The sequence below is a fragment of the Oryx dammah genome, unplaced genomic scaffold (assembly GCF_014754425.2).
Source record: "Oryx dammah isolate SB20612 unplaced genomic scaffold, SCBI_Odam_1.1 HiC_scaffold_9, whole genome shotgun sequence".
Classification (NCBI taxonomy): Eukaryota; Metazoa; Chordata; class Mammalia; order Artiodactyla; family Bovidae; genus Oryx; species Oryx dammah.
The window spans coordinates 9,860,515-9,887,489 of NW_024070193.1; the positions used below are offsets into that span (position 1 = coordinate 9,860,515).

The following is a 26,975-nucleotide window of genomic DNA, read 5'->3' on the forward strand; positions in this document are numbered from 1 at the left end:
ATCTTTTAATTTCATGGCTGCAATCACCATCTGCAGTGATTTTGGAGCCCAAAAAAGTCTGACACTGTTTCCACTGTTTCTCCATCTATTTCCCATGAAGTGATGGGACCGGATGCCATGATCTTCGTTTTCTGAATATTGAGCTTTAAGCCAACTTTTTCACTCTCCTCTTTCACTTTCATCAAGAGGGTTTTGAGTTCCTCTTCACTTTCTGCCATAAGGGTGGTGTCATCTGCATATCTGAGGTTATTGATATTTCTCCTGGCCATCTTGATTCCAGCTTGTGTTTCTTCCAGCCCAGTGTTTCTCATGATGTACTCTGCATATAAGTTAAATAAGCAGGGTGACAATATACAGCCTTGACGTACTCCTTTTCCTATTTGGAACCAGTCTGTTGTTCCATGTCTAGTTCTAACTGTTACTTCCTGGCCTGCCTACAGATCTCTCAAGAGGCAGGTCAGATGGTCTGGTATTTAGTAGGATGAATTTAGTCCGGAATGTCAGAACCTTACTCTGTAAAGTCAGCATCCTCCCTAGAAACCTGAAGTGTCTGGGGCTTCCTTGACCCCCTGAGGGACAAACCGAGCTTAGAGCCACTGAGTATAAGGAAGATAAGGGTACAGGCACTGTTGCCTGATTTCTGAGTGGAGGATAATTATCCTAAAGACAAAAATTGGGTTCCAGCCTCGGGATAATGAAAGTACCAGGCTTTATGATTCTGTGTCCAGAGGGAGCTGCCTGTGGGTTCCTACTGGAGAAGGCTCCAGGTGATTTCCAGATAGTGAAGACATTTGGTCTCTGACCTTTGTTTTAGAGGCATTGAGTATAAAGCTGTTGGCTGTTATCAGATAAGAAAATGACATGATACCCCCCAGAGGGGAGTGGAAAATCTCTAAATGGTCACTAAATCCTCTGAAAGGAAGTGGGGCCCACAGGGCTTCTCCCAGCCTGAGAGTAGCTCTGGGTCAGGGCAGGGCCTCACAGAGGAGGCCACTGTGAGGAGTTGATGCTCAGGACGAGAGAAGAAAACCCTGCTGTGGAAGTAGTCCATTTCTGTTGCAGGCACTGCAGACTCCTTATCATTGTGGGGGGATCATTGACCTTGGCAGTTTGCTTTCAGATTTGGATCTGGGGTGGAGAAAGCAGGATGCCCAGAGGTGTTCATAGTGATGTCCACATTCCTTCGCTAGGCTGCTCATTTAGGTTGTCTGAAGCATAGAAGTATTAAAACTGTCAGGAGATGGTGGGTGACTGGATTAAGGTCATTTGTATTTTGTATATATATTTTAAGGTGTGTGATATGAGGGATCGGGGAGAGGAGCTTACAGAGCTGGCAGGCAGTAATAGGTTATTTTCAAAGCCAGGCTGACATTCACATGCACCCTGACGTGTCTGTGACCTGTGGGGCTCTTTCCTGACCCTGATGCCATACCTTAGTGTGATTCTGGCGGGGCCTTCGAGGTGGAGTTTCAGGGAGCTGGCAGAGTTGACTGTGAGGAGCCATTTTGGTTTGGTGCTGATTTGGATGAGAGAGTGTGTGTGGGGGGGGGTTTGGGGGTAATTGGGGAAGCTGCAAGAGGAGATGGGAGGGGAATTAGGGAATGTGAGCCTTAGAAAGAGGTCGGGAGGGAGAGGATCACTCCCAGTGTGTGGAGGAACCTTGCTCTGTTTGTGTTGTTAATCCCCAAGTCAGCAGAGGAGGTAGGAGACAGGAGTGCAAGGGGTTACTGTCTGGGGATGGTGAGGGGTGGGGACTGGAGGCCATCATGGGCCAGGTCAGCTAGTGGCAGGGGTGGGAGACGAGTATGACTTTGGCCAGTTCTGAGGTGACAGAGTTCTGGCCGCATAGATAGAGCCAGCTGAACAGAAACAGAAGCTGTGAGGTTGGACTCGCCACGAGTTGAGGGGCCTGAAAGGCAGTGCTGGTGTGCTTTGTCAAGGGAGCAAGTTAAAAACCCTTCAGGCCCTGGGAGTCAGGAAAATCTGCTGTGAAGGGGCTAATGACTAGACATGTTGGGATTTGGGGGCACTCAGTTTAAAAAAACTACGCTACCTTTACCCTGCCCGTGGGAACCAGTTATGGCTGCAATACCAGCTTAACAAGCAGCAGAGCTATTGGAGAGTGTGGGACTTGAGTTAGCCGCCAGTGGTGGTTCCCAAGGCCGAACCCCTGAATTAGAGGAGGTCCCCTCCCAATTTCCTGTGAGGCCACCCTTTCTTTTCCAGGCTTCCTGGTCTCCGGTTCTCTTTCTGCAAATGCTGCTTCTCAAAGCCCTCAAGCTCTTCCAGGACTGGTTTTATGTTTGAAAGTGAAAGTCACTCAGTTGTGTCTGACTCTTTGCGTCCCCATGGACTATACAGTCCATAGAATTCTCCAGGCCAGAAAACTGTAGTGGGTAGCCATTCCCTTCTTCAAGGGATCTTCCCAACCCAGGGATCAAACCTAGGTCTCTGGCATTGCAGGTGGATTCTTTACCAGCTGAGCCCCCAGGGAAGCCCAGTTTTATGTTTACTTCATCTTATTTATTTATTTAATATATTTTTGACTTGGAAAAAACCTCACTAGTGTAAAAAATAAAACGAAAATTGAGAAAACAAGACCACCCCCCTTCAAAAAAAGTGGAGCTTAATAACTTATAAGGTCAAGAAGAGAGCTTTATTTGTTCCCCCAGAGGCTTCTCGGTGTGCCCCAATCCTGCCACAGCCTGCTCTTTCCCTTCCTTCCCAAGGTGACCCCATCCTGTCCTTTTGTAGCCATTTCCTTACTTTTTTTTTAATGGTTTTTTTCTCCCAAATGTCTGTCCTTAGGCACTGCAGTTTAATTTGTGCATGTTTTGTTAATTGGCATGTTTTAAGTTTCTTTATCTACATTTCCCCCACTCTGTCCTGTTTCCTGGCAGTTATCTGCTGTAGAACCTGGGCCATTAGTTAGACCTGTGGGATCTCTCCCAGTCCAGATTGAGCAGTTGTGTCCCAGGGTGCAGAGCAGCACGCCCTTCTCTATGTTTACTGTGAATTGGCAGCTGGATCTAAAGGCTTGATCGGCCTCAGCTCTGGTCCTTCTGGCAAGGCGGAGGTGGTTTGGGCCTTTCCTTCCCTTTTGTTCCATATCTTGCTCATAGGCAGGGACCCAGAGCGCCACTTCTGTGGCAGGACAGTGGGGCCTGAGGAGAGGCCAGGCCAGCTCAGCCTCAGTGGCTCCGCCGTCCTTGTCAAACCAGTTTCCCCAGCATGGGTGTGACAGGTGTGGCAAGGGGAAAAGGCTGGGTGTGTTCTCTGGTCTGATTCGCTGATGGGATTTCCCTGGTGGTCCAGTGGTTAAGAATCCGCCTGCCAGTGCAGGGGACATGGGTTCGATCCCTGGTCTGGGAAGATGCCACATGCCACGGGTCAGCTAAGCCCGTGCACCACAGAACTAACTACTGAGCTCCACTGGAACCCTTGAGCCGCAACAAGAGGTTACCAAAATGAGAAGCCTGCACTCAGGGACGAAGACCCAGCACAGCCAAAAGTTAATGAATAAATAAATAAATGCAAAACAAGAGTCATAACTTAAAAAAGCAACATAATTCACCGAGGTGGGTTCACAGAGGGCCCTCTCAGGTCCTTCCTCCTTCCTCCACACTGACCCTTCTCCCCAAGGCAGCGTCTCTGCCTTCTCCACGTAAGGCGCACACAGCCCAAGGGGTCAGAGCTTAGAGAGCAGCCAGACTCCATAGTCTTTTCGCCATATCTGCGCCATCAGGCCATGGAGTTTGGGAGGATAGTGGGGCCCTGTGTGGGCTGTGGTCGTGGCCTCACCTGCTGGTCTCCAGCCCTGGGTGCAGAGACTTGCCTGACAGGATGGGGTGGCATGTCAGCTGCCAGTGTTGTTGGCTGGTGGCTGGAGAGGAGGGCACATGGAGGGCCAAGATGAGTGTTGCTTCAGTGTGAGGGTAACCTCAGGGTTCAGGCCCAGGGACTTGTTCACTAGTCCTGGCTTCCTTGTCTGAAGCCCACCCCAGCTTACCCCCAAAATTTGATGGGCAGCCTGAGCTAGGGTCTGGTGTGGGGCCAACCACATGGTCACCTCAGAGCGCTGCTGCCAGATCAGCTGTTGCTGTGAGGCCCTGGAGGATCAGGGCTCTGCTCACCGCTGGCCTCTACCTGTGAGTGGGGTTGGCTGAAGAGTTTGGGTTTCTCCATATGCTGTAATGGAAAAACCCAAATGAGCTTTTTGGCCAACCCAATATATAGCAAGCCCATTGCCCTTCAGATGGTAACTGCCCCTGAGAAGAGGTGTCTTGTGATTGATGTATCAGAATTGATCTGGCCTTCCCCTGGTGCTATGACACTTCCCATGTGCCTGTGGTGTTTTCATTGTGTTGTTAAGTCACACATTAAAAATTCCATTTATTTTTACGCTTAAATACTTTTGAAGGCAGGTGCATTCAGGTTTTTGCATCCTCTGTGTGCATCAAGGTTGCTTAGGCCTAAGGAGGCTGAGCAGGCTTTGTTTTCTTGCCTTGAATCCAAGTTTTCTGACGGTTGTCCTTTAGGGAGGAGAATGTAAGGAATTCCAGAGTCAGGGAGGCGTGGGCTGTGCTGGTGGAAGGGCCAGAGAGGCTTCTGGGCTCTGCTCAGGAGCTGCCCAAAGGAGCCGATGTCAGCAGCGGGCATGGCAGGGAGAGGAGTGCTGAATTTCCTGTATTCGAGATCTGTACCACTACATTTAAGAATTGAATTCCTTGGAATTTGATGAGGTCCAGACCACAGCTCTGGCTAGTTGCTTAGGTGGTGAAGCAGGAGTTGAAGCCATGTTTTCTAGTGTTGGCTGCTCTGGTGTCCTTAGGAGTGAAGGTCCTTAGAGGGAGTCCTTGCTTTTGCCTCAAGTGTTAACAAGTGGCAGGTAGGTAGCAGACCCCAACCAAAATGATCCCAGGCCAGAGCAGAGTCATCTCATTCCTGAACATTTATTTTGTTATAGATGTTGTTTCACTGAATTGCCTGCTGACTGGTAGTGTTTGAATTTTTTTTTTTTAAACTCTCACTGTAAAAAACAGCCGAGGCAAAATTTACATGTAGCAATATGTATAAATCATAAATGTACAGCTTGACAGTTTTACATATGTATAGGCCACTGAGATATAGAAAATTTCCAGTAGGTTCTCTCATGCCTTTACCCAATCAGCATCCCCCCAGAGGTAACCACTGTTCTGGCCTTGAGCCTGGTTTTGCTCCTCATGACCTTTATTTGTTTGGCCTGGAGAATCCCATGGACGGAGGAGCCTGGTGGGCTGCAGTCCATGGGGTTGCAAAGAGTCAGACACAACTGAGCAACTTAACTAACTATGTTGGGTCTTAGTCGTGGCATGATTTTAGTTCCCCCACCAGGGGTCGAACTCACATCCCATGCATTGCAAGGTGAGTTCTTAACTGCTGGACCACCAGTGAAGTCTCACACTTTTCTTGACCTGTATGTAAGTGCAGTGGTATCGAGTCCATATCGAGGAGCCTGTCTTTTCTTGCTGAATGTTAGGTCTCTGACATCTTTGTGGATCTGTACAGCAGTTTGTTCTCTTTTGTTGTGTAGTATTTCAAGTCTGCTGCTTTTCCTGTCGGTGGACATGTGGGTAGTTTCAGCTTGTGGTTATCATGAATAATACTGATAAAAAGCCATTCTTTTCCATGGCTTCTAACACCTAAGAGTGACTTAGATACACTTCACATGTAAATTGCTGGGAATTTTCTTGGTATGCCTTTGTTGTGTTTTGGTTTTGGTCTTGTGGAGAATTTCAAGCGTACTCAAAGACAGAGTAATATGAATCCCCTGGCCCTGTCACCAGCTCCAGCATCCATCAGCTTCCACTCATCAATGGGCCAGTTTTGGCGTTCACACTCCCGACTGTTGTTGCCCTGCACCCGCCGTTGTTTCGGAGCACATCCCAGACATCCTGTCACTTCGTCCATCAGTAGTTGAATGTGTGCCTGTAACAGGTGATGGAACCACGGCGGCTGCCGACGGGCTTCCTGCTCCTGTCTGTCCTCCTGGTAGAGTCGGTTCCTGGTTCCCGCCTCCCCTTCATCTTGATCGAGTTGCCTGTGTCACCTGCTTTTGCCGGCGGTTCTTGAACCAGGGGCCAGCATGGTATAGAGCTGGGAGGGTCATCTTAGGACGGTGGTGAGTCCATCACTGTGGTGGGCACCACTTTCTGTTGGATTAATTGGCATGTGTACAAGTTAGGCTGATCCGAGAGGAAGATGGGAATGGACTGGTGAGTACCTCTTTTGTGCTCAGACACACAACTGCCTGTCCCGGACGGCTGCACTGGTCTGGGACAGATGGCTCTTCCGCAGTGCTGCTGGAGTCTGGAGGGTGTGACCCCCAGGACAGCTGGGCTCCAGCATTCCTCCGAGACCGTGCCCCTCAGTTGAAAGACAACAGGCCTCAAAATTAGATTCAGCGATACGGTTTAGAAAATTTTCAGAAAAGTGAAGCTACAGTATGAAGATTAGACTTGGGAGCCCCCAAGTACCCTCTAGCGTCCCTCTCCTTGGGCTCAGCACTTGTATTTGCGTCCCCACTACCCGGAGCCCAGAGTTGTTCTGGAGTGGGCCCAAGAGGCACCCGGGTCCAGGGCTGGCCCACAATAGGAGCAGAGAGCACCACAGATACCTTATTATTGGGAGTAATTAGCTCATAAATTTTCCATAGCAATTTTCCTCTGAGGTAGTCAAGTCTGACTAGAAAAACATAGTGCCATGTTTTGATTCATTAGTCATCTGGACACTCACGCTCCTCTGTTTTCACACTGGCTAACTATGAAGCACCATTACTCCCAGCTTGAATTATGACACCTGCTGCCCACTCTGCCCATTAATCCAACAGCATGAGAGGGGCAGGCTGTCTCATGCTCTTTGAACCAGTCTCTCCCTCCTTTCTCTTCCATCTCATGTTATTAATAAAGGAGTTTAACAGTAACTCAGTTTTAGTGAAAGTAAGGGAAAAGTTACTCATTTCTTTCAGTTGGAATGTACATTGAAGGGTATTTTGGCAGTCTCTATCAGTTCTAAGGTACATAACCTTTGACCCGGCAATTCTATATCCGGGATTTTATCCACCAGTTTCTTGCCAGAAGCATGCATGTCTGAGAGGGAGAGAGCACCCTCAGACCAGAACACGCGGGACACTTGGAGAGGTCTGTGCCGCACGCAGCAGTAGAGGGTGAGGAGGTGGATCTGCTCACTTGAGCTGAGGTCTTCCAGTTCTAGTAAAGTGTGAAAAGTATTAGTTATGAGCTATGTGATTCCACTTGAACTTTGTAAGAATGAAATAAAAAGAGATGTCCTAGTTTAAGTGTTTAGAGACACTTTAAATGTGTAATTTGTGGAAAGCTGCTGAAGAAACCCAGCCTCTCACATACGTACGTCGTAGGATATTGGTGAAATTTGTTTCACCTCCATTTGAATTACTTTTATTGCAGTAAGTCCAAAGGACCTGACAGCTGATGGCATCATTGCAGGGCTTACTGTGTGTCTACTGTATCATGCCCGGGGATTGTTAGTGGGAAATCTGATACTGGGAAACTCTGGTTTCAGCCTGCCCAGAGCTTGTGTTTAGCTCTGGGGCCTCTGAACTTGGTGAAGGTCTGGTCAGGGGTTTTTTCCCTCCAGGAGGGAAGGCTCCTGGGAAGGAAGGATGAAACTATTTTTAATCTTGAGCAAACATAGCTCAGTGTAGTAATTTCAGGCCCCAGTGTGACATTTTCTTCCATTATCATCCGAGTCACTTTTAAAATAAATAAACAAAGTCCTTCTTTGGTATACTTTGTAGTGTTTCTAGAGGGAAATGGTTTTAAGATACTCCCATTTCACCTCATAGAGGAGGACGTAGGGACCTGGTGGGCTGTGTTTTGAATCACGTAGTCACGGAGCTTGGGGCTTGGGACGCTGGTTGACAGAGTGCAGTGGTAGGATGAGGGTTGCTTAGGCCATCAGTGTTCACAGAGCTCATCTACTGACTTTGCCTCACAACTGCTGATGAACATTGCTGCTTTGTCGGGGAAGAACTGAGGTTGTGAGACAGGCAGACCATGCCCCACCTTCCTTTCTCTTAGCACTTATTTTCATATCACATATCTTGTATTTTTGTAACTCAAAATTTGGATACAACTTCAGACTTGCAGAAAAATTGCTAGAGTGGTACAGCAAACTCCTAAATACGCTACCTTGAGTCACTATTTGTTTCTATTTTGCCTCCTTTTTGCTTTGTCATTCTCTTTCTTTTCTCTCTCTATACATTTTTTTCCCCCTGAACCATCCATAAGTGAGTGGCAAACACCATGCCCCTTTACTCCTAAATACCTATTCGTGTATTTCCTAAGAAAAAGGATGTTCTCTTACATGCCCACAATATGTCTGTCAACATGAGGAAATATCACATTGGTACAGTGTCTAATCTGTTAATAATTCCATGTCTAGATTCCTCAGTTGCTCCAACAGTGTCTTTGATAACCAGCCCCATGTGAGTAGGTGCACAGTGCTGGTTTGTCCTGATGATCAGCCCTGGCTGGGAAGGTACCTGACAGTTTTATCCTCTGTAAAGTTGCTGTTTTTTCCTTTGTAATTAATAAGCACTATGTAAGTATCCTGTTCCTTATCAGACTTGGACCCTCTGCTTTCAGCAGGCAGTGATGCTTCTAAGACCATCATTCCTTCTGTATTGTCATCTCACTCGAAGAGCCTTCTCACCTCTATTCATTGCTTTGTGTATGTGACTTCACATTGATAACTTAGTGTGATATCACCCGTTCTTACCGTTATTCATTTTGAGGCCCAGATTGTCCCAGGTTTGGCTAGCAGGAACACAGAGGCCGGCTCCTGTGTTCTTTTGACATGTCTCCATCGTGGTTTGAGCACTTCCTGACTTTCCAGTGCAACAAGATGTTTCAGGTTTCTTTCCCCAGCCTGGCGTCAACCCTTTCCACAAGGAGCCTTGGTTTCTTTTAGTTCAAGTAGCAGTTAGAAACCAGGATATGGATGCATATGGTACATATGTTTATTTACTGAAGTCTTTTAAAATAAATCTAATTTTGTATTCAGTTACTTAATCTTGTTGCAGTTCAATAAAGGCACTTTATGAACTGAATAAAGGAGTTCCAGTTCTTGATTTTTGCTAAAAGGGGAACAAGTGAACACATGGCATTAACAGAGTGAGATGGACTTTAGCAACAAAATAAAAGAAGGTTTCACCTGCTCAAAAATAATTTATTTCTGCTTAACTGTTAGAGAAATTAGCAGAACCACTGAGCTAGTTTCTGAAAAGGAAGGATAGAGCTGAATATGGATGCCAGGGAGCCTTGTTCCGGGCTGTGGACTGCCTGAAGCCTAGCTCCACAAGGCTGTGCCCTTCCATCTGTTGTCAGAGCTTTGGAGTAACGGCGGTGTCCATCGAGGTGTCAGGTGGCCTTTGACATAGCCCTCCCAGGTGGGTTTTGGTGTCGTGGGAAGACCTGGATCTAGCCTGTGTTCCCCCTGCGCCATTGTTAGGACGATGTGAACAAATCAGATACGGCCCCTGGGCTGTCTCTATTCTGAGGATTTAATAAAGGAGGGAAGCCATAGTGAAGGGTTAATTGGTTAATGAAGGACTGAGGTTGAGGTGGGTGGGTTTCCCGAGGAAGCAGCATTTAGGAGGCTGGCAGCTCTCCACTCTGGACCGCTGCGACCTTTGGTAACCACTGACTTCTTTCCTGCCCCATCCCCAGAGGATCGCCACATCTGAGGTTCTGTTGGGCAGGACCACTGCTTCCCTGTTAAGGTGTAGGTGAAGTTAGAACATGTCCATTCTCCTTGAGAATGTTTCGAGTGTGATTCCTTTAAAGCCTGTTGTGCCCCATCCCATAATTGCTGTGCACTAACTTCTTACAGGCCTCTGCCCAGGCCCTCTACTCGTTGCTGTGGGTCATCCCGCAGGATGTGATTACAGAGGAGTAATCAGTACCAGGCAGGTGCACCCAGTCCTGTGTGAGGTGTTCACTGGGTCTCAGATGCCTGTTGAGGTTCAGGCCTTGTTGCTTTCCTGGCTCCACGGTCAGTGTCAAAATCAAATACTGAATCGTCTGTAAAAGCAAGAGATAGCTGAGGTCCCTGGTTGCATTGCAGGTGAACCAAAAAACATGTGCACGCTTTAAATTTTTCTTCTTTGAACTAGCTGCGGTCGTTTACAGGGTGGACCCTCTGAGAGACCGCTGCTCGAGTTTGCAGCTGCACTAATCTTTGAGGTACGAGAGGTGGCAACTCTGGTGTCAAGAGCATGCTGGGTGACTTCCTGCTTCTTAGCCTTAGAGAGCTTGAGTGACTTGAGGTGTCTGAGGAGTATGAGTTTATAAAGAGAGCTTGACTGGAAAACAAAAAAGCTACACTTTAGATAAATGCTCCTGGTAACTGGTGAATTTCCTTTCCTTAGTTCTTTGTCACAAAGAAGTCAAGATTTTCTTCTGCTCATTGGCTGAATACAGCAGACAGTGATTTCAGTGATCCGGGCAGTGATTCTGGCACAGGACTGGAGGGCTGCTCTCTCCCTTCGGATGAGAAGCATCTCCAAGGAGCTTGAGGCTCCGTTTGCTCCCTGTCCAGTTCTGAGTCACACTCATGGTGAGACATCTACTTGCATTGTAACAGTCAATGAAATCCCAGAAAGGACCTACAGGAGGCATCTAGAGAGTGAGGACTGTGGTCTTTGTGGCCTTTTTCTCATGGCACTGAAGTGTCTCCAGCCAGCTTGCTGCCTTAGGATGAATAGCTTGAACAGGGTGTGGAGGGCACTCTTTCTGGTTCCTGTTGGTTGTTGTCCTGATTGTCTTGTCTCTGCCTCGCCCACTCTCCTGTACAGAAATCTTATCAAGGGATAACTAGGTGACGGGACACATGGAGAGGCAGAGACCAAGTCCTCTCTTAGCAGTCAGGCTCTACGGGGGGGGGCAGCTTGGGTCTGAGAAGATAGAAACAGAGCTCCCTCTAGTTTACTCACACTTTCTCTTTTACCTGTGACCTTTCTGCCTTCCTGTCTCCTTTCCTGACCAAGGACGTTCTGCTGGGTGGCAGCAGCTACCCCTGTGATTCTTAGAGGGCCAGCCTGTTAGAAGGACTGTGTTGCCATGAATCCCTCACAGTGTCTGCTTTATCCCTGTGTAAGATAAATGCAGAGGTTCCTGACTCTTGATTAGCTCTGTTCTTAAGACCACAGAACTTTTAAGGTTCACTGGATTTGGTATACAATAAGAAGACATGAAATAAACTTGTCATTTATAAAAGGGGCCATTAGCTCCCAGCACAAATGATTTACCTAGAGCCTGGGAAGGGTGCAGGGTGCCTTGGTGTTCGAATTAGAAGCCAGTTGAAGATCCTTGGGAAAAGAATATGTGAAGAGTATCTGAAGAATGAAGCTATGGGCTGGTGGGAATCTTTGTTCATTCGTGCTGTGGGAGTCCACTCTTGCTTGATGGTAGCCCAGCTTGGAAATTTAGAAGAAGAAAACAACACCTTCGTGCATCAGGAAAGGCTGGTCACTGCTGAAAAGTACGATACTTGGTAGCCACTACTGTCCCCCCAGTACTTGGGAAGAGGTAAATTGTGTCTGCACCCTTTTGATAAGACAGACGGTCCTCTGCGTTTGTCCTCCCCTTATCTGTTTTTGCTTTTAATTTTGAATCCTTGGGTTCTAAAAGTCAGGAAGGAATTTCCAAATAATTACTACTGAGTGGACACCCACTTCTTCCTTTGTGCTCAGGGAGGGATCAAAGCCTGCAGAATGAGGAGGTAGAAGCAGTGGGAGGTGAGGACAAGGGTGTCTTCAGGGGTTTCTTCAGCTGTGTTCAGCCCAGATGTAAGTCCGTTCCACTCCAGGCCTGATTCTGAGGTCACGCATGGCATAACCTTCTCAGCATTGGTCTTGTTCACTGCTTGACTGCCTGGTCAGAGTCACTGTGGCTTTCCAGCGCATGGGTTCCCAGAGTCTGCAGAGCCATATTTTGACTTTTTTTGCTCCAGCCTTTGGAAGCATACCTCTAAAACCGACCAGAGAAGTTTGTGATTATTTAGATTTTGTAGCTGTGGCAAGGCTGAGGTAGGTAGAAAGCCCAACTAGACAGAGCCATATGTGGGAGGGAAGGAATTCTGCGAGCGAGAAAGTCTGAGCAAATGGAGTGGGTGCTAGTTGTGTCTTGTCCTTTTGTAAACAAGGTTTGTTGATCTGACCATTTCTGGCGTGATTCAAATGTTCTTGATGGTCAGGACTTAAGAATGTGGCCCCCCAAAAGATTATAGTGTAAAGCAAGTCATAGCTTTATTTTTTTATAATTATTTCTTTTTAATTGGACGATAGTTGATTTACAATATTGTATTGGTTTCTGCCATGCATCGACATGAATCAGTCATTGGTATACATATGTCCCTTCCCTCTTGAACCTCTCTCCTACCTCCCACCCAGGTCATAGTTTTAATGCTGAAGGTTGCGTATTTGCCTAGATAAACACCCAGAACAATGGCATCTTCCTGTGGAGGTGCAAGAGCTCCCAGTCCCAGGGGCTGTGCCGGGATTCCCCTGTCTGGCTCCTGACGCCTGTATTGAGAAGTTGCTGGCAGGGTCAAGGGGGCTGCAGGAATGTGGGACCTGAGGAGGGAGCTGGTAGTGGCTGGGGCCTCCGAGATATTTCATCTCACTCTGTTCTGAAATCTGATTAGCTAGTTAGGTCAGGAAGGCCAGCAGTCAACTATCTTTTTCTAACCTTAATTCACTGAAGCCTAATTAGCATGTTAGTTTTGAGTCAGGGTACTTATTTTTAGTCTTTTGTAGAACAGTGGAAACAAATATCAGAAAGCTCAGCTTTTAACTTCAAAGTGTGAAGTGAAGCGAAAGTCGCTCGCTCAGTCATGTCTAACAGAGTCTTTGGGACCCCATGGACTATACAGTCCATGGAATTCTCCAGGCCAGAACACTGGAGTGGGTAGCCTTTCCCTTCTCCAGAGGATCTTTCCAACCCAGGAATCGAACCCAGGTCTCCCGCATTGCAGGGGGATTCTTTACCAGCTGAGCCACAAGGGAAGCCCTCAAAGTGTGAAGTCAGATGATTATTTGCTTTGTGCTTGGTGGATCATTTTGGGGATTCAGTGGAAACCCTGTCGCTATACCCTGGTATCTGCTGAGGGCCTGCTTGGTGCTCGGCGCCAGTGGGGGAGAGGGCGGCAGAGCCTATGCGGCCCCAGACCCCTCCAGGAGGGGCACCTCTGCTCCTCCCTTTCCTCTCTGGGCAACCCTTGGCGTCCAGCCTTGACCCAACAGGTCCCAGCCATCCTGCCCTTACAGTGTTATCCCAGCCCTGCCTTTGTCCTGAGATGGGTTGGATAGCCAGAGGAAGTTTGGGGTATCATTGCAACCTGTATTTTCTAGTAAGCAGCTACTTAAAAAACACTTGTGTTTAGTTTATTGCCTCTTGTGTATAACATATAAGTATTTCATTTATTGCCTCTTATTAGTGATGTATGTAAATCTTAATTGACTATTTTTGTATGAAACTTGGAAAGACTATGTGCGTAGCAAATGAAGCCTCACGCATAGTACGGGGTAGGTAGTCGGTAAACATGCGCTGAAGTGTTAGTTGTTGTTGGGCTGTTTTGGAATGATTGTAATTTAATTGGGTTCTTGGATGCCACAAGGTATGTGAATGGAGTAATTCATTCCTGCTTGTTTCTGCTGGGTCTGGCCACCCACCTCTCACACTTAATCCACTGCTTCTACCCCACCTGCAAAGTCCAGCTGCTGCAGCCAGCCAGACAGTTAGGCCTGGTCCTTGTGTTTGGGCTCTCAGTTTATCCTTTTCCAGCCTTGGTCCCTTACCCGAGGCACTTTTATTTATTTTTTGGCTGTACCATACAGCTTATGGGATCTTAGTTCCCCAGCTAGGGATTGGACCCAGGCTCTTGACAGTGAGAGCGCAGAGCCCAAACCACTGGACTGCCAGGGAATTTGCCTGAGGCACTTTTAATCAATAATTAAAAGTTGATCTAAGGCTCATATAAGTGTTTTTCCTAAAGTCTAATTGGTGTAACTCTTGAGTGATGTGGAGTTTCAAAAAATATTTATAATTATAGTAAAATATATAGAACAAAGTTTGCCACCCTAACCATTAACTTTTTTAAAAATTGTGATAAACAGCAGAAAACTTAACCATCCTAATTGTTTTCACTGTGCACTTGAGTACTGAGTAATGTTTAACAGCAGCATATGGAGTTCAGTGGAGCGTAGAAGGAGCTGGTTTTTCCGTGAGCTGTATCACATAGGATGTTAAAAATCTACCCAGGTTTGAAATCACAGTCCAGTGGAGAAATGGCCATTTGGCCCTGGCTTCTGAACCTTGTCTTTCTCCCCTTCCTCTGGGATGTGTTTGCACCTGAATGGGTTTGTGCCCAGGTAGAAGACCTTTACTTCCTTCCTGCCTTTGTTGAGAAAACCACACCACCGGCAGCAGAAACCACTGCCCTTCCTGGACCTCCGCTTTTGGTATCTGTGATCACTGAACGTCTGCAAGAGTTCTCTGAGCGAGAAAGGTGTTCACATAGTGTTTCTGTTTGATAGATTGTTGAATAGTGCTTGTTTCTCACAGGTGGTCATTTTTTCCTCCCACATTTTTTTTTTTACTTTTAAGTCTCTGGCTGTGTATGTGGCCCCGGACGCTTGGTGCATTCCTGAGCTCCCTGCTGCTGTCTTTGCCAGGCTGCCCCCATACCTCTGGTGATGCCCCCATGGCACACAGGCCAGACAGGAACCTGCCTCGTGTCAGGGGAACCTCTCCTGCCTCCTGCGCGCTGTAAACAATTTGAAGGTGACACCTTGCATCTTCACCAGTGACTTGGCTCAGCGCCTTCCTTATCTGACCAAGGTGTGAAAAAGGCCTGTTTTAAATTCAGAGCAGAGAAATCTGCCCATCTTTTTGGTATTTAAAACCCAAGTAAACACTGACTTCACACTATTGTTTTCCACTGTGTTGAGTACATCTTGTTGGCAGTCAGATTGAGCAGTTTTAAACTGGTTAACTCTCCCGGATTTTTAGATTAATAATAGACATGTAACGTTTACTTTTAACTTGGGAGTGTCTGGACAAAAGCCTTCTTGCTGAATGGAACCTAAAGTGGTTGTTTCAGTTAAGATTATTCCTTTTCACCATTTAAAATAAAGTCATGGAATGTTATTACTTTCATTTGGTTTTAACAAGACAAACCCCATTTTCCTTACATGTCTTAATTACCATGGTGAATGGTAGCAACTGGGAAGCGGAGCTACTATTTTTAGGTAAGTAGCTGTTGGAGATGTAGGGGTTCCTGGCAGTGGTGGAGTTGGCTGCCTCTGCCTCATTTTGTGTGGTTAATAATGGGTTGAATCCCACAACTTTTCCTTCATTCCTAGAAAGTAATGAAGGAGGGAGCCATTCTCTCAGAGATGTTATTTAAATTATTTTAAAGTTTCATTCTCTGTGGGTTTTTCCTGCATGTGAGGAAACATTGAGTTCACTATGAATTGTGTTAGTGCGATGTATGCATTTGTTCCTCGAGTTTTTTGAGTGGAAAGTTTTTATTGCCTGAGCCTCCTGTGTTTGTGGTACTTGCAGGTCTGGGAGATGACCTTAGTGGAACAGAAGTGCTTCCTTGCTGGGGCTGGAATTCCAGAGGGAGTCGTCTAGTTCCCAGGGATCCAGGTGTGTCTGGACAGGGTCACAGGATGCTCTGCCCACCCCCTCCACGTGCTTCATTTGCCTAGAGATAGGGATTAGTGACAGGAGGGAGCCAGAAGGATTCATTCCTGGTGAACTCTGCCTCCGTCTGTCATCAAGTAATTGCTGTTGATTCTCTAGTTGTGTCCCTGCTGCCTGATGTGGTCAACTTGAAATGCACCTACCTCCAAGGCAGGTTGGCCGCATTTTGTTTCACAAAGGACACCACTTTATAGACAACTGCTGAAAACTTGCCTTTCTGTTTCTGCCCATCACTGGAGAGGCCCCAGCGTCACAGCTGGAGAAAGGAAGTGTGCCCATTTCCCACACTGTATGCTGTGGCTGGCCGAGCAGGTGTTCAGAGTGCCAGGGGCTTCACCCGGGCTCTGGGAAGGTCCTCTTCACAGATTTGGGTTTTGCTGGGGTCTGGAGCAGTGCTCAGCTCAGACTCGGTGGTGGACATTGCACTGGGGGCCGGCACAGAGGAATACGTTGCCCAAAGCCACTACCCATTTCTCAGCAGGAGAGCTTCGGCAGCCTCTATCAGCCACATGGTGGTGGGTTCAGCTAAGACGTATCCTTGGGCTACTGTTAGCATTTCCTGGTTCCAGAGGGTATCCTGTCAGTGTGTATGTGCAGCTGAAATGAGCAGCTGTGTCAGGGAGACTGGATGACTCTGACCGTAGTCTTTCTCTGGTTCCTGGGCACCTTCTCCTCCCACCATGTTCTGACCACAGGCTGTATGTGACCATGGTTGAGTGTTTACCTCTCTTTTAGGCCTTGCTTCCGAAAAATGGGGAGGAGGATCTCTGTAGTGCCTCCACCTCTTCATGACCTATTATATGACTCTGTGTAAAACCCTCCCAGAGGGATGTCCTAATCCTGGCGTTTGGATCCAGCCTGACAAGTTCCTAGCACGGGGAGACTGACCCTTGTTTATAGGAAGCCAGTATCAGAACGATACAAGGCCAGTTTTCAAGAAGACCTCTCTCCCCAGAACATGGAAAACCACCATACAGCAGCAGCTGGAGCTGTGCCCTGGTTGCCCGCTTGCTAAATGCAGGCACTTAGTCATGCTCATGAACCAGATACCCCGTGTCGTCATGTGTCCGCAGATAGCAGACTGAGCTTGTGTTCCTGCTAGGAAAGGGTGTGTCTCATACTGTTGGCTTGTTTTCACATAAGCTGAGAATGTTTAAATGGAGAATCAGATCAGAAAAGTAAAAGATCGTCTGGATCTAATAAATAGAAAAGTAATGCACAGAAGAGTGAAGACATGGGAACAAAATTTAAAAAAACAAACAAAAAAACACCTCTTGTATCCTCTCCATTCATATATTATGTGTGTGCTTGGCATATATCAGTGATTGCATTCCCGCCCTTGCCTTCCACAACTTACAGTGTTGTGGGGGTGTTGATTAAGCTGCACCATTTACTAAATAATAATTACTATGTATAAGAAAGGAAAAGGCCATTGGAGAAAGCACTATGGAACAGTAAAAGAAACTCTAATGTTACAATTTAAGATAGTATAAAACAGAAGATCCAGAAAATTAAAAAAATTAAGTGATAAACTGTAAAAAGGGTACAGAAGCCCAGACAGTTAAGAAATTGGGAGATGTTTAAAAGCAAACTAGCAAATGAAAACAGAAAAGAGCTTCAAGAAAAGCTTTTAATTTGGGGCCGTTTATGAGGTCTCAGGAGAAGACCTCCACCCAGGGTGCAGTGAACACCAGCTGTTGGAGAGTCTGGGTGTTTCCTACCTTGCCTTTCCTGGCAGAGGACCTCGCTGGGAGTTAAGCTGTTCTTGGCACCAATGCCTGCAGGACCCCGGCTTCTAAGTCCATAGTTATTTGGTATTCCCCTTGAGAAGTACGGCATTTATTCCTGCTGGCAAGTCTGGTGGGCGGACGTGTTTTTCACGTTGCTTTAATTTCCTTTCCCTTGATGACTAGTGAGGTTGAGCATCTTTTTGTATGTTTGTTGCTATTCAGATTTTCTGTAAAGTACTTGTTATGTCCTCAACCCATTTTTTTTGTTTTAAGGTACCTGATATATTTCGATAGGACTCCTTCAGCTACTGTATGCCCTGAAAAAGCTCTCTCCCAGGCTGTGGTTGGTCCTTTTTACTTTCTTTATAGTATCCTTTTAGTGTTCAGAAATTTAAAATTCTGATTCCGATTTCTTTTTTTAGGGGGCAGGTTAAAACATTTTTTTTTTAATGTAGATTCATATGCAGTTGTTAAAAATAATACTGAGAGATCTTCTATGCCCGTTACCCATACATATTTCCCCCCATGATAACATCTTAAATAATATTACAATATTACAAGCAGGATATTGATATTTATATAGTCAAAATACAGAACCTTTTCATCACCAGAAGGATCCATCACGCTACCCTTTCAAGCCACATCTGCTTCCTTCATGTCCTAACTCCCTCTTTAACTCTTGGCAACCACTAATCTGTTCTCAAAAAAATTTTGTCACTTCAAGAACATTACATAAATAGGGACTTCCCTGGTGATCCAGTGGTTAAGAATCCACCTTCCAATGCAGGGAACTTGGGTTTGATCCCTGGTCTGGGAAATAAGATCCCTCATGCCATGGGGCACCTAAGCCCTTGAAATGCAATTGCTAAGCCCAGGCACTCTGGAGCCCACTTGCTACAACTCGAGAAAAGCTACACACTGCAGCAAAGATCTCGAGTTCTAGTTCTGTGGGCCTCGCCACTGCTGAGCAGTGATTGTAAAGTTCTGACTTGCACCAGTCCTCCTCTGACACCATCCAGCAGGGAAGGGGAGAGGCTGCTGCTTGTTACTTGGGTGGGAATATATAGAAGTCTAGGTTCCCAAGTAGTTTCCACTGATACCGTGAGTCTGGAGGAAGAGCGTGGTACATTGTTACTGGCCAGTGGGGGATGAAAGTCCCAGCGCCTTCCGCAGTGGAGATATTAGGGGGTCTTATTACAGCCTCCTGAGGGTGGAAGTCTAGGCTCCCCACTTGGCCTTCGCCAGCATGGGTAGGAGTAGGGCCACAGTTTTTTTCTGCGGTGTTTGGCTCAAATAGAGCTTTTATTGTCTAAATGTTTTCTGTCTTGCTAGCCTACCCCCTTCCTGCTCCTTTGGCTAAAGAGAACAGACTTTTGTTAGGATGTTTTTTGCCTCATCTGTTGGCATTTCTGGGTTGCCAGCTTCTTCAGCTCCCAATTCTGGGATATATGAGTCAAAAAGAAGACCCAGGGAGCTCACTACTTTTATCATTCCTTGAATCCTGGGGTCCCTAGCTGCTCTGACTTCTTCTTATGACTTTTTTTAAGAGTCTCATGTTAAAAAAAAAAGTCTCATGTTTCTTTTTTCTATATAGTGTCTAGAATTTTCCCTTGTATTTAGTGGGAAACTAAGGAGAAATACACCTCCTTCATCTTCTTGGAAGTGAAAGTCCAATTTGTCTTTTTTCTTTTAAGTTTTGTTTTTTTGGATATCTTTTAAAAATGAAATCCTTATGCTGATATTCTACTATATTCTAAAAATTTCAGAGTTCTTTTTACAACTATGTATCTAATCCACCTGGGATTTGTTTTGTTTTCGATGGAGAAATGACAGAAGAACCTAACTTTTTTCCTACATAGATGGCCACTTGTCCTGGCGCCTTTGAACATCTCCTTTGTGAGCTGGTTTTGGCTCTCCCTCTGCTTCCCTGGTGCCTCAGCTGGTAAAGAATCCGCCTGCAATGTAGGAGCCCTGGGTTCGATCCCTGGGTTGGGAAGATCCCCAGGAGAAGGGAAAGGCTACCCACTCCAGTATTCTGGCCTGGAGAATTCCATGGACTGTATAGTCCATGAATTTGCAAAGAGTCGGACACGACTGAGCAACTTGCACTTTCACTGGTTCCGGAGTCCACTGTCTGCTCTGCCCCACCTGATACAGTAGCTTCGTGATAAGTCTTGGTTTGGTAGGATAGGACTTCCAGCCCTCAGGATTGTTATACTATCTTGGCTTTTGTCTCATGAATTTTAGTTCAAAAAATAAGAACAGGAATAGCAAAATCAACATTGAAAAAATCCTTTGGGCTTTGGCTTGGACTTACACTGACTTCAGAGTATGCTGGCTGTTTCAGTGACCTTGTTTTCTTCAGCATTTTTATTTACTTTTCATTACCCACGTCAGAAAGTATCACGTGGCCCCGAGACAGCTTGGCTCAGGGCAGGGCTTCTTCCTTTTTCAGAATGGGAAATTGCTTGTGAAGGTTGTGGCCATCTGTGGGCACCCAGAAAGCCCCACAGTGCAGGTCATGAGCTGCTTGAAGCTGGTATGCAGACAGGGGACAATGTGCAGGGTTTTAGGCACTGCTGGGTGTGGGGAGTAAGAGAGTTCAAGTAAATTTTGTTCACTAGCACTGAGTGCAAATATAGACAGTATTGGGGGTGTAAGAAGTGGGCAGTTGGCCACACTCCTCTGTGCAAATACTTGGTATTTCAGTTTTTCCAAAAGTATTTGTGATATTTGCCACATTGTCTTATCTCTTTGTATACATGCACACGTTTTTTTCCCCAGTGGACCATTTCAAAATGAGTTGCAGAGATTTTTGACACTTCATCTCTAAATACTTCAGAATTGAGGATGATATTATTAAGCCACACTGCCATCATTTCGCCTAAGAAAATTAACAATAAATTTAATGTCCAGCCCACATACAGAATTTGTCAGTTATCCCTTTGGGAGCTGGTCTTGTGTGTGTGTTTTTAAAAAGTAACTCCAACACAAATGAACCTATCTATGAACCAGAAATAGAATCAGGGACATAGAAGATTGACTGGTGGTTACCAAGTTGGCGGGAGGTGGCAGAGGGTTGGATTGGGAGTTTGGAATTAGCAGATGCAAACTAGTATGTATAGAATGGATAAACAACGAGGCCCTACTGTATAGCACAGGGAATGGTATTCAGTATCTTGTGGTAAACCATAATTAAAAAGAATATGAAAAAGAATGCACATATACGTAAAACTGAGTCACTTTGCTGTGCAACAGTAATTAACACTGTAATTTAACTGTAATTCAATTAAAAATAAAAGTAAGTTTAGGGTCCAGTCAAGATGTACACACTGCATCTGGTTGCAGTCTTTAAATCTAGAATAGTCCCCTTATATTTAGAGGTGTCAGCATTTGGAAAGACCAGATCAGTTATCTTGTAGAAGATCCTGTCATACATTCCAGATTTATCTGTGTCTTCATGGCCCTATATTTCTTATAAATTGGAAGTTAGGTATAGAGCAGCAGTACCCGACAAAAATATGATGTGATCCACTATGTCATTTAATATTTTCTGGCAGCCATATGGAAAAAAATAAAAATAAGCAGGTGGAGTTAATTTTAATTATGTATTTAATATTTTTATTATGTACAATTTATTAATAGTTACTTAACTCTATTAGATATTTTTATATCCAAAATATTATTTTAATATGCAATCAATATTTTTAAGGTATTAATGAGATATTGTACATTCCTTTTTTATACGTAGTTTTCAGAATCTGCTGTGTGTTTTATACTTAATGGACCAGCTACGTTTCCAGTGTTCAGGAGTCACGTGTAGCTGGTGGCTCTTACCCTGGGCCGTGCGGGGGGAGACTTAATCCAACTCAGGGTAGATATTTTGGGCAGGAACACTTAGAGGGTATTAACTGCCTGTGCTCAACTTGGAAACCGTGGAAGTTGCAGAAGTCTGAGTCTGTTCTTCTTTTTCAGGCTCTGGGTGCTCTGAGATGGAGCAGGTGTGCAGAGGGTGAGGACCCAGTCCTGGGACCACGTCGCATGCTTCCTTTCTTGAAGAGACTTACCTGCCTGAACAGACTTGAACCGGGGATGAGGATGTCTGTGGGCCCATCACCGTGGCTTCCCCTCTGGGGGAGGACCTTTCTCCTTCTGTTGTCCGTGGCTATGGCTCAGTCCCACTGGCCCAGTGAACCCTCGGAGGTCTCCAGGGACTGGGATAACCAGCTCGAGGCGTCCATGCACTCAGCACTCTCAGACCTCCACGAGGCTGTTCCCACGGTGGTCGGCATTCCTGATGGCACGGCTGTCGTTGGACGCTCATTTCGAGTGACCATCCCAACAGATTTAATTGCCTCCAGTGGAGAAATCATCAAGGTGAGACTGGATAGAACTGTAATAAGGAAGAATTCTGTAACTGAGGAAGAATTCTCAACTGTAGTTTAGTTTTGATTTTAGTGTTAGTTTCAGGTTATTTTAGTTGAAGTTTAGTTTTTCAGTTTTCCGGCAATTCTGAGCTCAGTTCTTTCAGGACCTGTTAAGCGTTCCTTCCTTAAGAGAGGGACAGCTGCTGACATTCACTAGAGGGTCCCCAAGTTCCTCAGAGTAGCATCTGAAACCTTTACTCTGACTCCCATTTTGAGAGTGTCACTATTAAAAGGCTTTTACATCTGTTCTCTGGAAGATTTTTTTGGTCATCAAGTTAGGGATTTGATGGAAGGGCTTGTGTATAAGGAAGCTGTCTCCTTTCATTAACCCAAGAGATATGGAACTTTTAAATGTTTTGAAAATATTTTAAAAATACAAGGTATAAGTAAATATCAAGAGTTTTGCTGTGCTTGGGTGTTCTATGTTTACTAATATATTCAGTCCCTTAAGACCCAAAATTAGTACATAAATTTCAGCCTTGCCTCATCTCCTTTGTTCTCAAGCAGAGAACAAAGGAGCCTGAGATCTCAGTAACAGAAGAGAGATGGCCAGTGAAGGATGGAAATTTGGTGCAGCAGGAAGCTTCTCTGTGAAGAAGGACCATCCCTTTAGGGTTATGGAATTTCCCCTAGCTCCTGAGTGAGTCTGCAAGGTGGTTGGATGGGGGGGGGTGGGGTACACCCCTCAGGCTATGCGCAGCTCCCTAGAGCAGAGGTCGGCACACTTACTTTTTAAAAAGTCAGAGAGTAAGTATTTTTCTGGCTTGGCTGGCTGTATGGTTTCTGTTGCAGCCCCTCCTCTTGGCCAGTGCAGTATGAAAGCAGTCGCAGACACTGTGCACACGAATGCGCGTAGCTCTGTTCCAGTAAAACTGTACTTTTAAAAACTTCACTGAAACTGAAATTTTGCTTTCATATAATTTTCACATGTCAAATAATGCTGTATCTTCTTTTGATCCCCCCCCCCCCCGCCTCAATCGTTTAAAAATGGCAAAAAATATGTCTAGCTCATGGGCTGTACGAAAACGGATGGCAGCCCAGATTTGACTCATGGCCATAGTTTTCTGGCCCTTGCGCTGTAGCGTACTTTGCTCAGAGACATGACTTGAATATGAATTAAAAATATTCCAAGATCTATACTTTGTTATGGTAGTTTTTATATCAGTTTTGTATTTTAGACTTCTGCGTACACATAGTGTCCTGGAGAATTATTGGTATATTTAAAGCATCAAAAATTGTGGTTTGAAATGGAAAATTGGTTTTGCTCACAATTTCGTGGCCAAGAATTCAGGGCTTTAGAGCTCATCTGGGGATCTCATCTCTGCCGCACTAGTTAGAGTGGCTCACCTGGGCCTGGAGGACTCATTTCCAACATGAGGCTCACTCATGGCTGGCAAGGTGGTGCTGCCTGTTGATGAGGAGCTTAGCTGGGGCTGCCCATCAAAGTCTTTGGTTTCTCCCCATGTAGACCTTTCCACGGTCCTTGGATCTCCTCACAGGTACAATAGCTTGGTTGTACCTGTGTACAGGTATTCCTTGGAAGACTGAGTATTCCAAGATACAGGAAGTAAAAGCTGCCCATCTTTTAAGGCCTGGGCTTGGAACTTCCTTTGTACTCCGTTGGTCAAAGCAAAGTGAGCTCTAATGAGTCTTCACCAGCTTGCCCCTCTCTGTCCCACAAACCCAGGGCATCTAGATTAGAAATGGTCACAAATTCCATACCACTCTTTGCAGTGAGAGGTGTGTCTCTGCCCCTTTGAATCTGGGCAGACTCACTGCTCCCCTGACCCTCCTTGTGTTCTCTTCCTTTTCCTTTTTGGCCCCTTCTCTTTAGGTCACAGCTTGCTCTTAAGGTGGCCTCCTGTTCTCAGAGGTAGTCATACTTCTGAAGATCCTAGCTCACTTCCGTGCAGCTCCTTCTGGCTTGTAGAGTCTTTGCAAAAGGTTTCCCTGTATTCTTCATAATAGCCCAGTAAGCCAGATTCTAGTCTCACTATTAGATGAAGAATGGCATTTTTGGAAGTACATTTCTTACCCAGCATCACATTTCATCTTCGGAATATCCAAACCCTATAGTGATTGATTACCCTTGTTCTGTTGGCCACTGGAATGTTGTACATGGATTAGTCTGGACCAGAGTTGCCTTGAGTTGATACAGCGAGCTGGCTATTTGCTGTAGCTGGCAGAGAGATGTTTAACAGGCTTACTCACCAGGGGAGCAAAGAGATTTTATTAGGAAAACAGGATTTTATCTCAGCATATTTATCTGTGGAAAGCAGACCATTTAGTAGCTGATTAACCTGTAGAAAAACAGATGAAACTGTGTGACTCTTTGTCCCAAACAGTCTTAACATCAAGGTTGTATGGGGTGGGAATCAGATCAGAAGGCCTGACTTCAGGGACTTCCTAGGTGGTCCAGTGGTTAAGGCTTCACCTTCCAGTGCAGGCGGTGTGGATTGGATCCCTGGTTGGGGAGCCAGGTTCCCACATACCTTGCGGCCAGAAAACCAAAACAGAAAACAGAAGCAATATTGTAACAAATTCAATGAAGACTTTAAAAGTGGTCTACATTAAAAAAAAAAATCTTAATAATAAAAAAAGAAAGCTTGACTTCATTCCTGGAGCTTTGGTTTCCCTATGTGTAAAACAGTATTGAAAAGCCTTTACAGTAATGGAGTTTTTTTCATGCCGTTAAAATAACAATGTGTAAATGTATAGGGAAGAGAGGGGAAAAAAACTCTGGTGGTTCCTACCACTAATGTACGTCGTTTTCTGCATTCATCAACAAGTATCCATGTCACATAGGCACACAGACATTTTAGGCAGACCTGAAATCATATTTTTTAACCTTTTTTCATTCACTGTACTTTTGAGTTTTTCTCCTTTGTTATTTAAGTATTCTTTGGGAGTCTAACTTTTAATGGCTGCCCAATATTCTTGGGTATGTGAGGAACATTTCAGATCTTGGTCCCAAGGAGGCTTGTTGGGGTGACCTCCAAGTCATATCCATCAACATTGCTATCAGCCAAAGTAGCACTTGCTCACCTCTTCCCAGGCGCCCTGCCTCTGTTCTTAACCCCTCAGTCTGTTCTCCATACCGAGGCAAGAGACATCTTTGTAAAGTTCGAGTCTGCTCAGAACAGGCCTCCCATCCCCCCTGCACTTAGAATTGAGTCCTGTTTGATCTGGCTTCTGGCTTCCTCTCTCCCCTTGCCCTGTGCATGCCATGTCTCAGCACAGCAGCCCCTTTCTGCCCCACAGATACGCCAAGCTCAGGACCCACCCCAGGCCGCTGGCTCTTTTTCTCTTCTGTCAGCACGGGCACAGCCACCTCTTTCAGGCTCAGTTTCAGCACTGGGGCCCTTTTCCTCCACCCCGACGCAGGCAGATTTCTCAGGTCCTGTGGGGAGAGGTCCCACAGAAGCCAGCTTTGCCTTCTCTGGGGCTGTTCAAGTAGGCCATAGTGTAAGTGACCCTCCAGACTTCCCACAGGATTGGCGCCGGCTCCCTAAGGGCGCCTGTCCTGAGTTGAGTGAGTGTAGGGATGGCTGAGGGCCTCCCAGGTGGCGCTAGTGGTAAAGAAGCTGCCTGCCAAGTGCAGGAGACAGGAGACGTGGGTTCAGACCCTGGGTCGGGAAGATCTGTTGGAGGAGGGCATGGCAACCCACTCCAGTGTTCTGGCCTGGAGAATCCATGGATAGAGGACCCTGGAGGGCTAGAGTCCCTGGGGTTGCAAAGAGTCGGACACAGCTGCAGTGGCTGAGCACGCACGCAGGCAGGAGTGGCCGAGGAAGGTGATTATACGACAAGACCTTGCAACCCCTCCTCTCTGGGGCAGTCGGAAGTCTCTGCGTCGCACAGCACAGAACGATTGGGCTGCCCCTCTGGGGCCCCGCTCGGATGTTTCATTTTGGTAGTGCCCTCAAGGATGGCTTTTCGTCCCTGCTCCCCTTCAGTCTCCTTGTCTGGAGACAATGTGGGATTTCTCCCAGCCCAAGATGTCGGCAGACTGGGAGCAGCCCTTCCTGGGACGGTGCTCTCAGTCGCTGGCATCGGCCCCCAATTGTTCCCCGCAGAACAATGGCCACTCTTTTTGGCCAGGAAGGGGAGCTCATGAAAGGAGCATTTCTTTGGATGCTTGAGAGCTTTGCGGCCAGCCCGCCTGCGTGAGATGAACTGCGGTTTCTTCCTGCCCTCGAGTGGGTGTTCCCTGGCCCTGAATGGCTCCCTTGTGAAGAGGGCGCACCGGGAAATGCGGGTTGGCGAAGGAAGGCATCCTTGGGGGTGGGTCGTCAGAATGGCATTTGCCCAGACACATCAGCTCAAATACTTACTGAATATATAGGCTTCTATGTTTTAGGGGGAAGAAAAATTACTGATGATGACTGAAAGAACACGACAGAGTGAAAATGGTTGATCTCAGGGCTTTGGATTGATGGACTGATTCTGAGAATTTTACTAGCGGTTATAATTATGCTCAGCTGTCCCTTAGTTTGGGGGGGAAATGATGAATTTTTTTTTTTTTTTTTTAGATGAGAACAGTTAACATCAGGTAAAATGCTTCATAATTCAGACCAGAGGGGCACCCTTTAGGCTGAACAAGTTGTATTCAACATATGATCCCGTGGCCTTGGCCTTTGTGGCATTGGACGTGTTCTGGTGTGAGCTTTGAATGTCACGCAGCAGGACCAATGATTGTGTTTCAGCAAAGCAAAGTGTGTCCACCCTGGTTCCTGCCACTATGTGGGGGCAAAGCCTTGGCCCTTTGACCTCCAGCCAGAGGCTCTCCCTGTTGGCATGTGCCATCTCCCCACAGCCTAGCCACGTGACTGCCCATGTGCACCATTTGCAGAAGTTGAGCTTGGCCGCAGAGCAGAGTTGTCTCATTGTCATAGTCCACGGCCAGACACAGGCTCACCCTGAACGTGAGTCAGTGCCGTGAGGGGGTGGGGGCCCAGAAACTGGAAGCCGAGTCCATCAGAAGGACTATTGCCTTCACCCCGAGCAGCACAGGAGCCCACCGCACAGTC

The 26,975-nt window shown here is 46.3% G+C and overlaps 1 protein-coding gene across 3 annotated transcripts in view; it reads left to right on the forward strand.

Moving 5' to 3' along the window:
- Window positions 1-26,975, forward strand: part of DAG1 (dystroglycan 1) — a 49,193-nt gene that overhangs the window by 11,875 nt on the left and 10,343 nt on the right. For all 3 annotated transcript variants that reach the window (XM_040246936.1, XM_040246937.1, XM_040246938.1), the window contains exon 2: window positions 21,494-21,895. In XM_040246936.1, coding sequence (XP_040102870.1) covers window positions 21,560-21,895 — 336 coding nt within the window. In that variant the 5' untranslated portion in view covers window positions 21,494-21,559. The remainder of the gene's footprint in view (window positions 1-21,493; window positions 21,896-26,975) is intronic.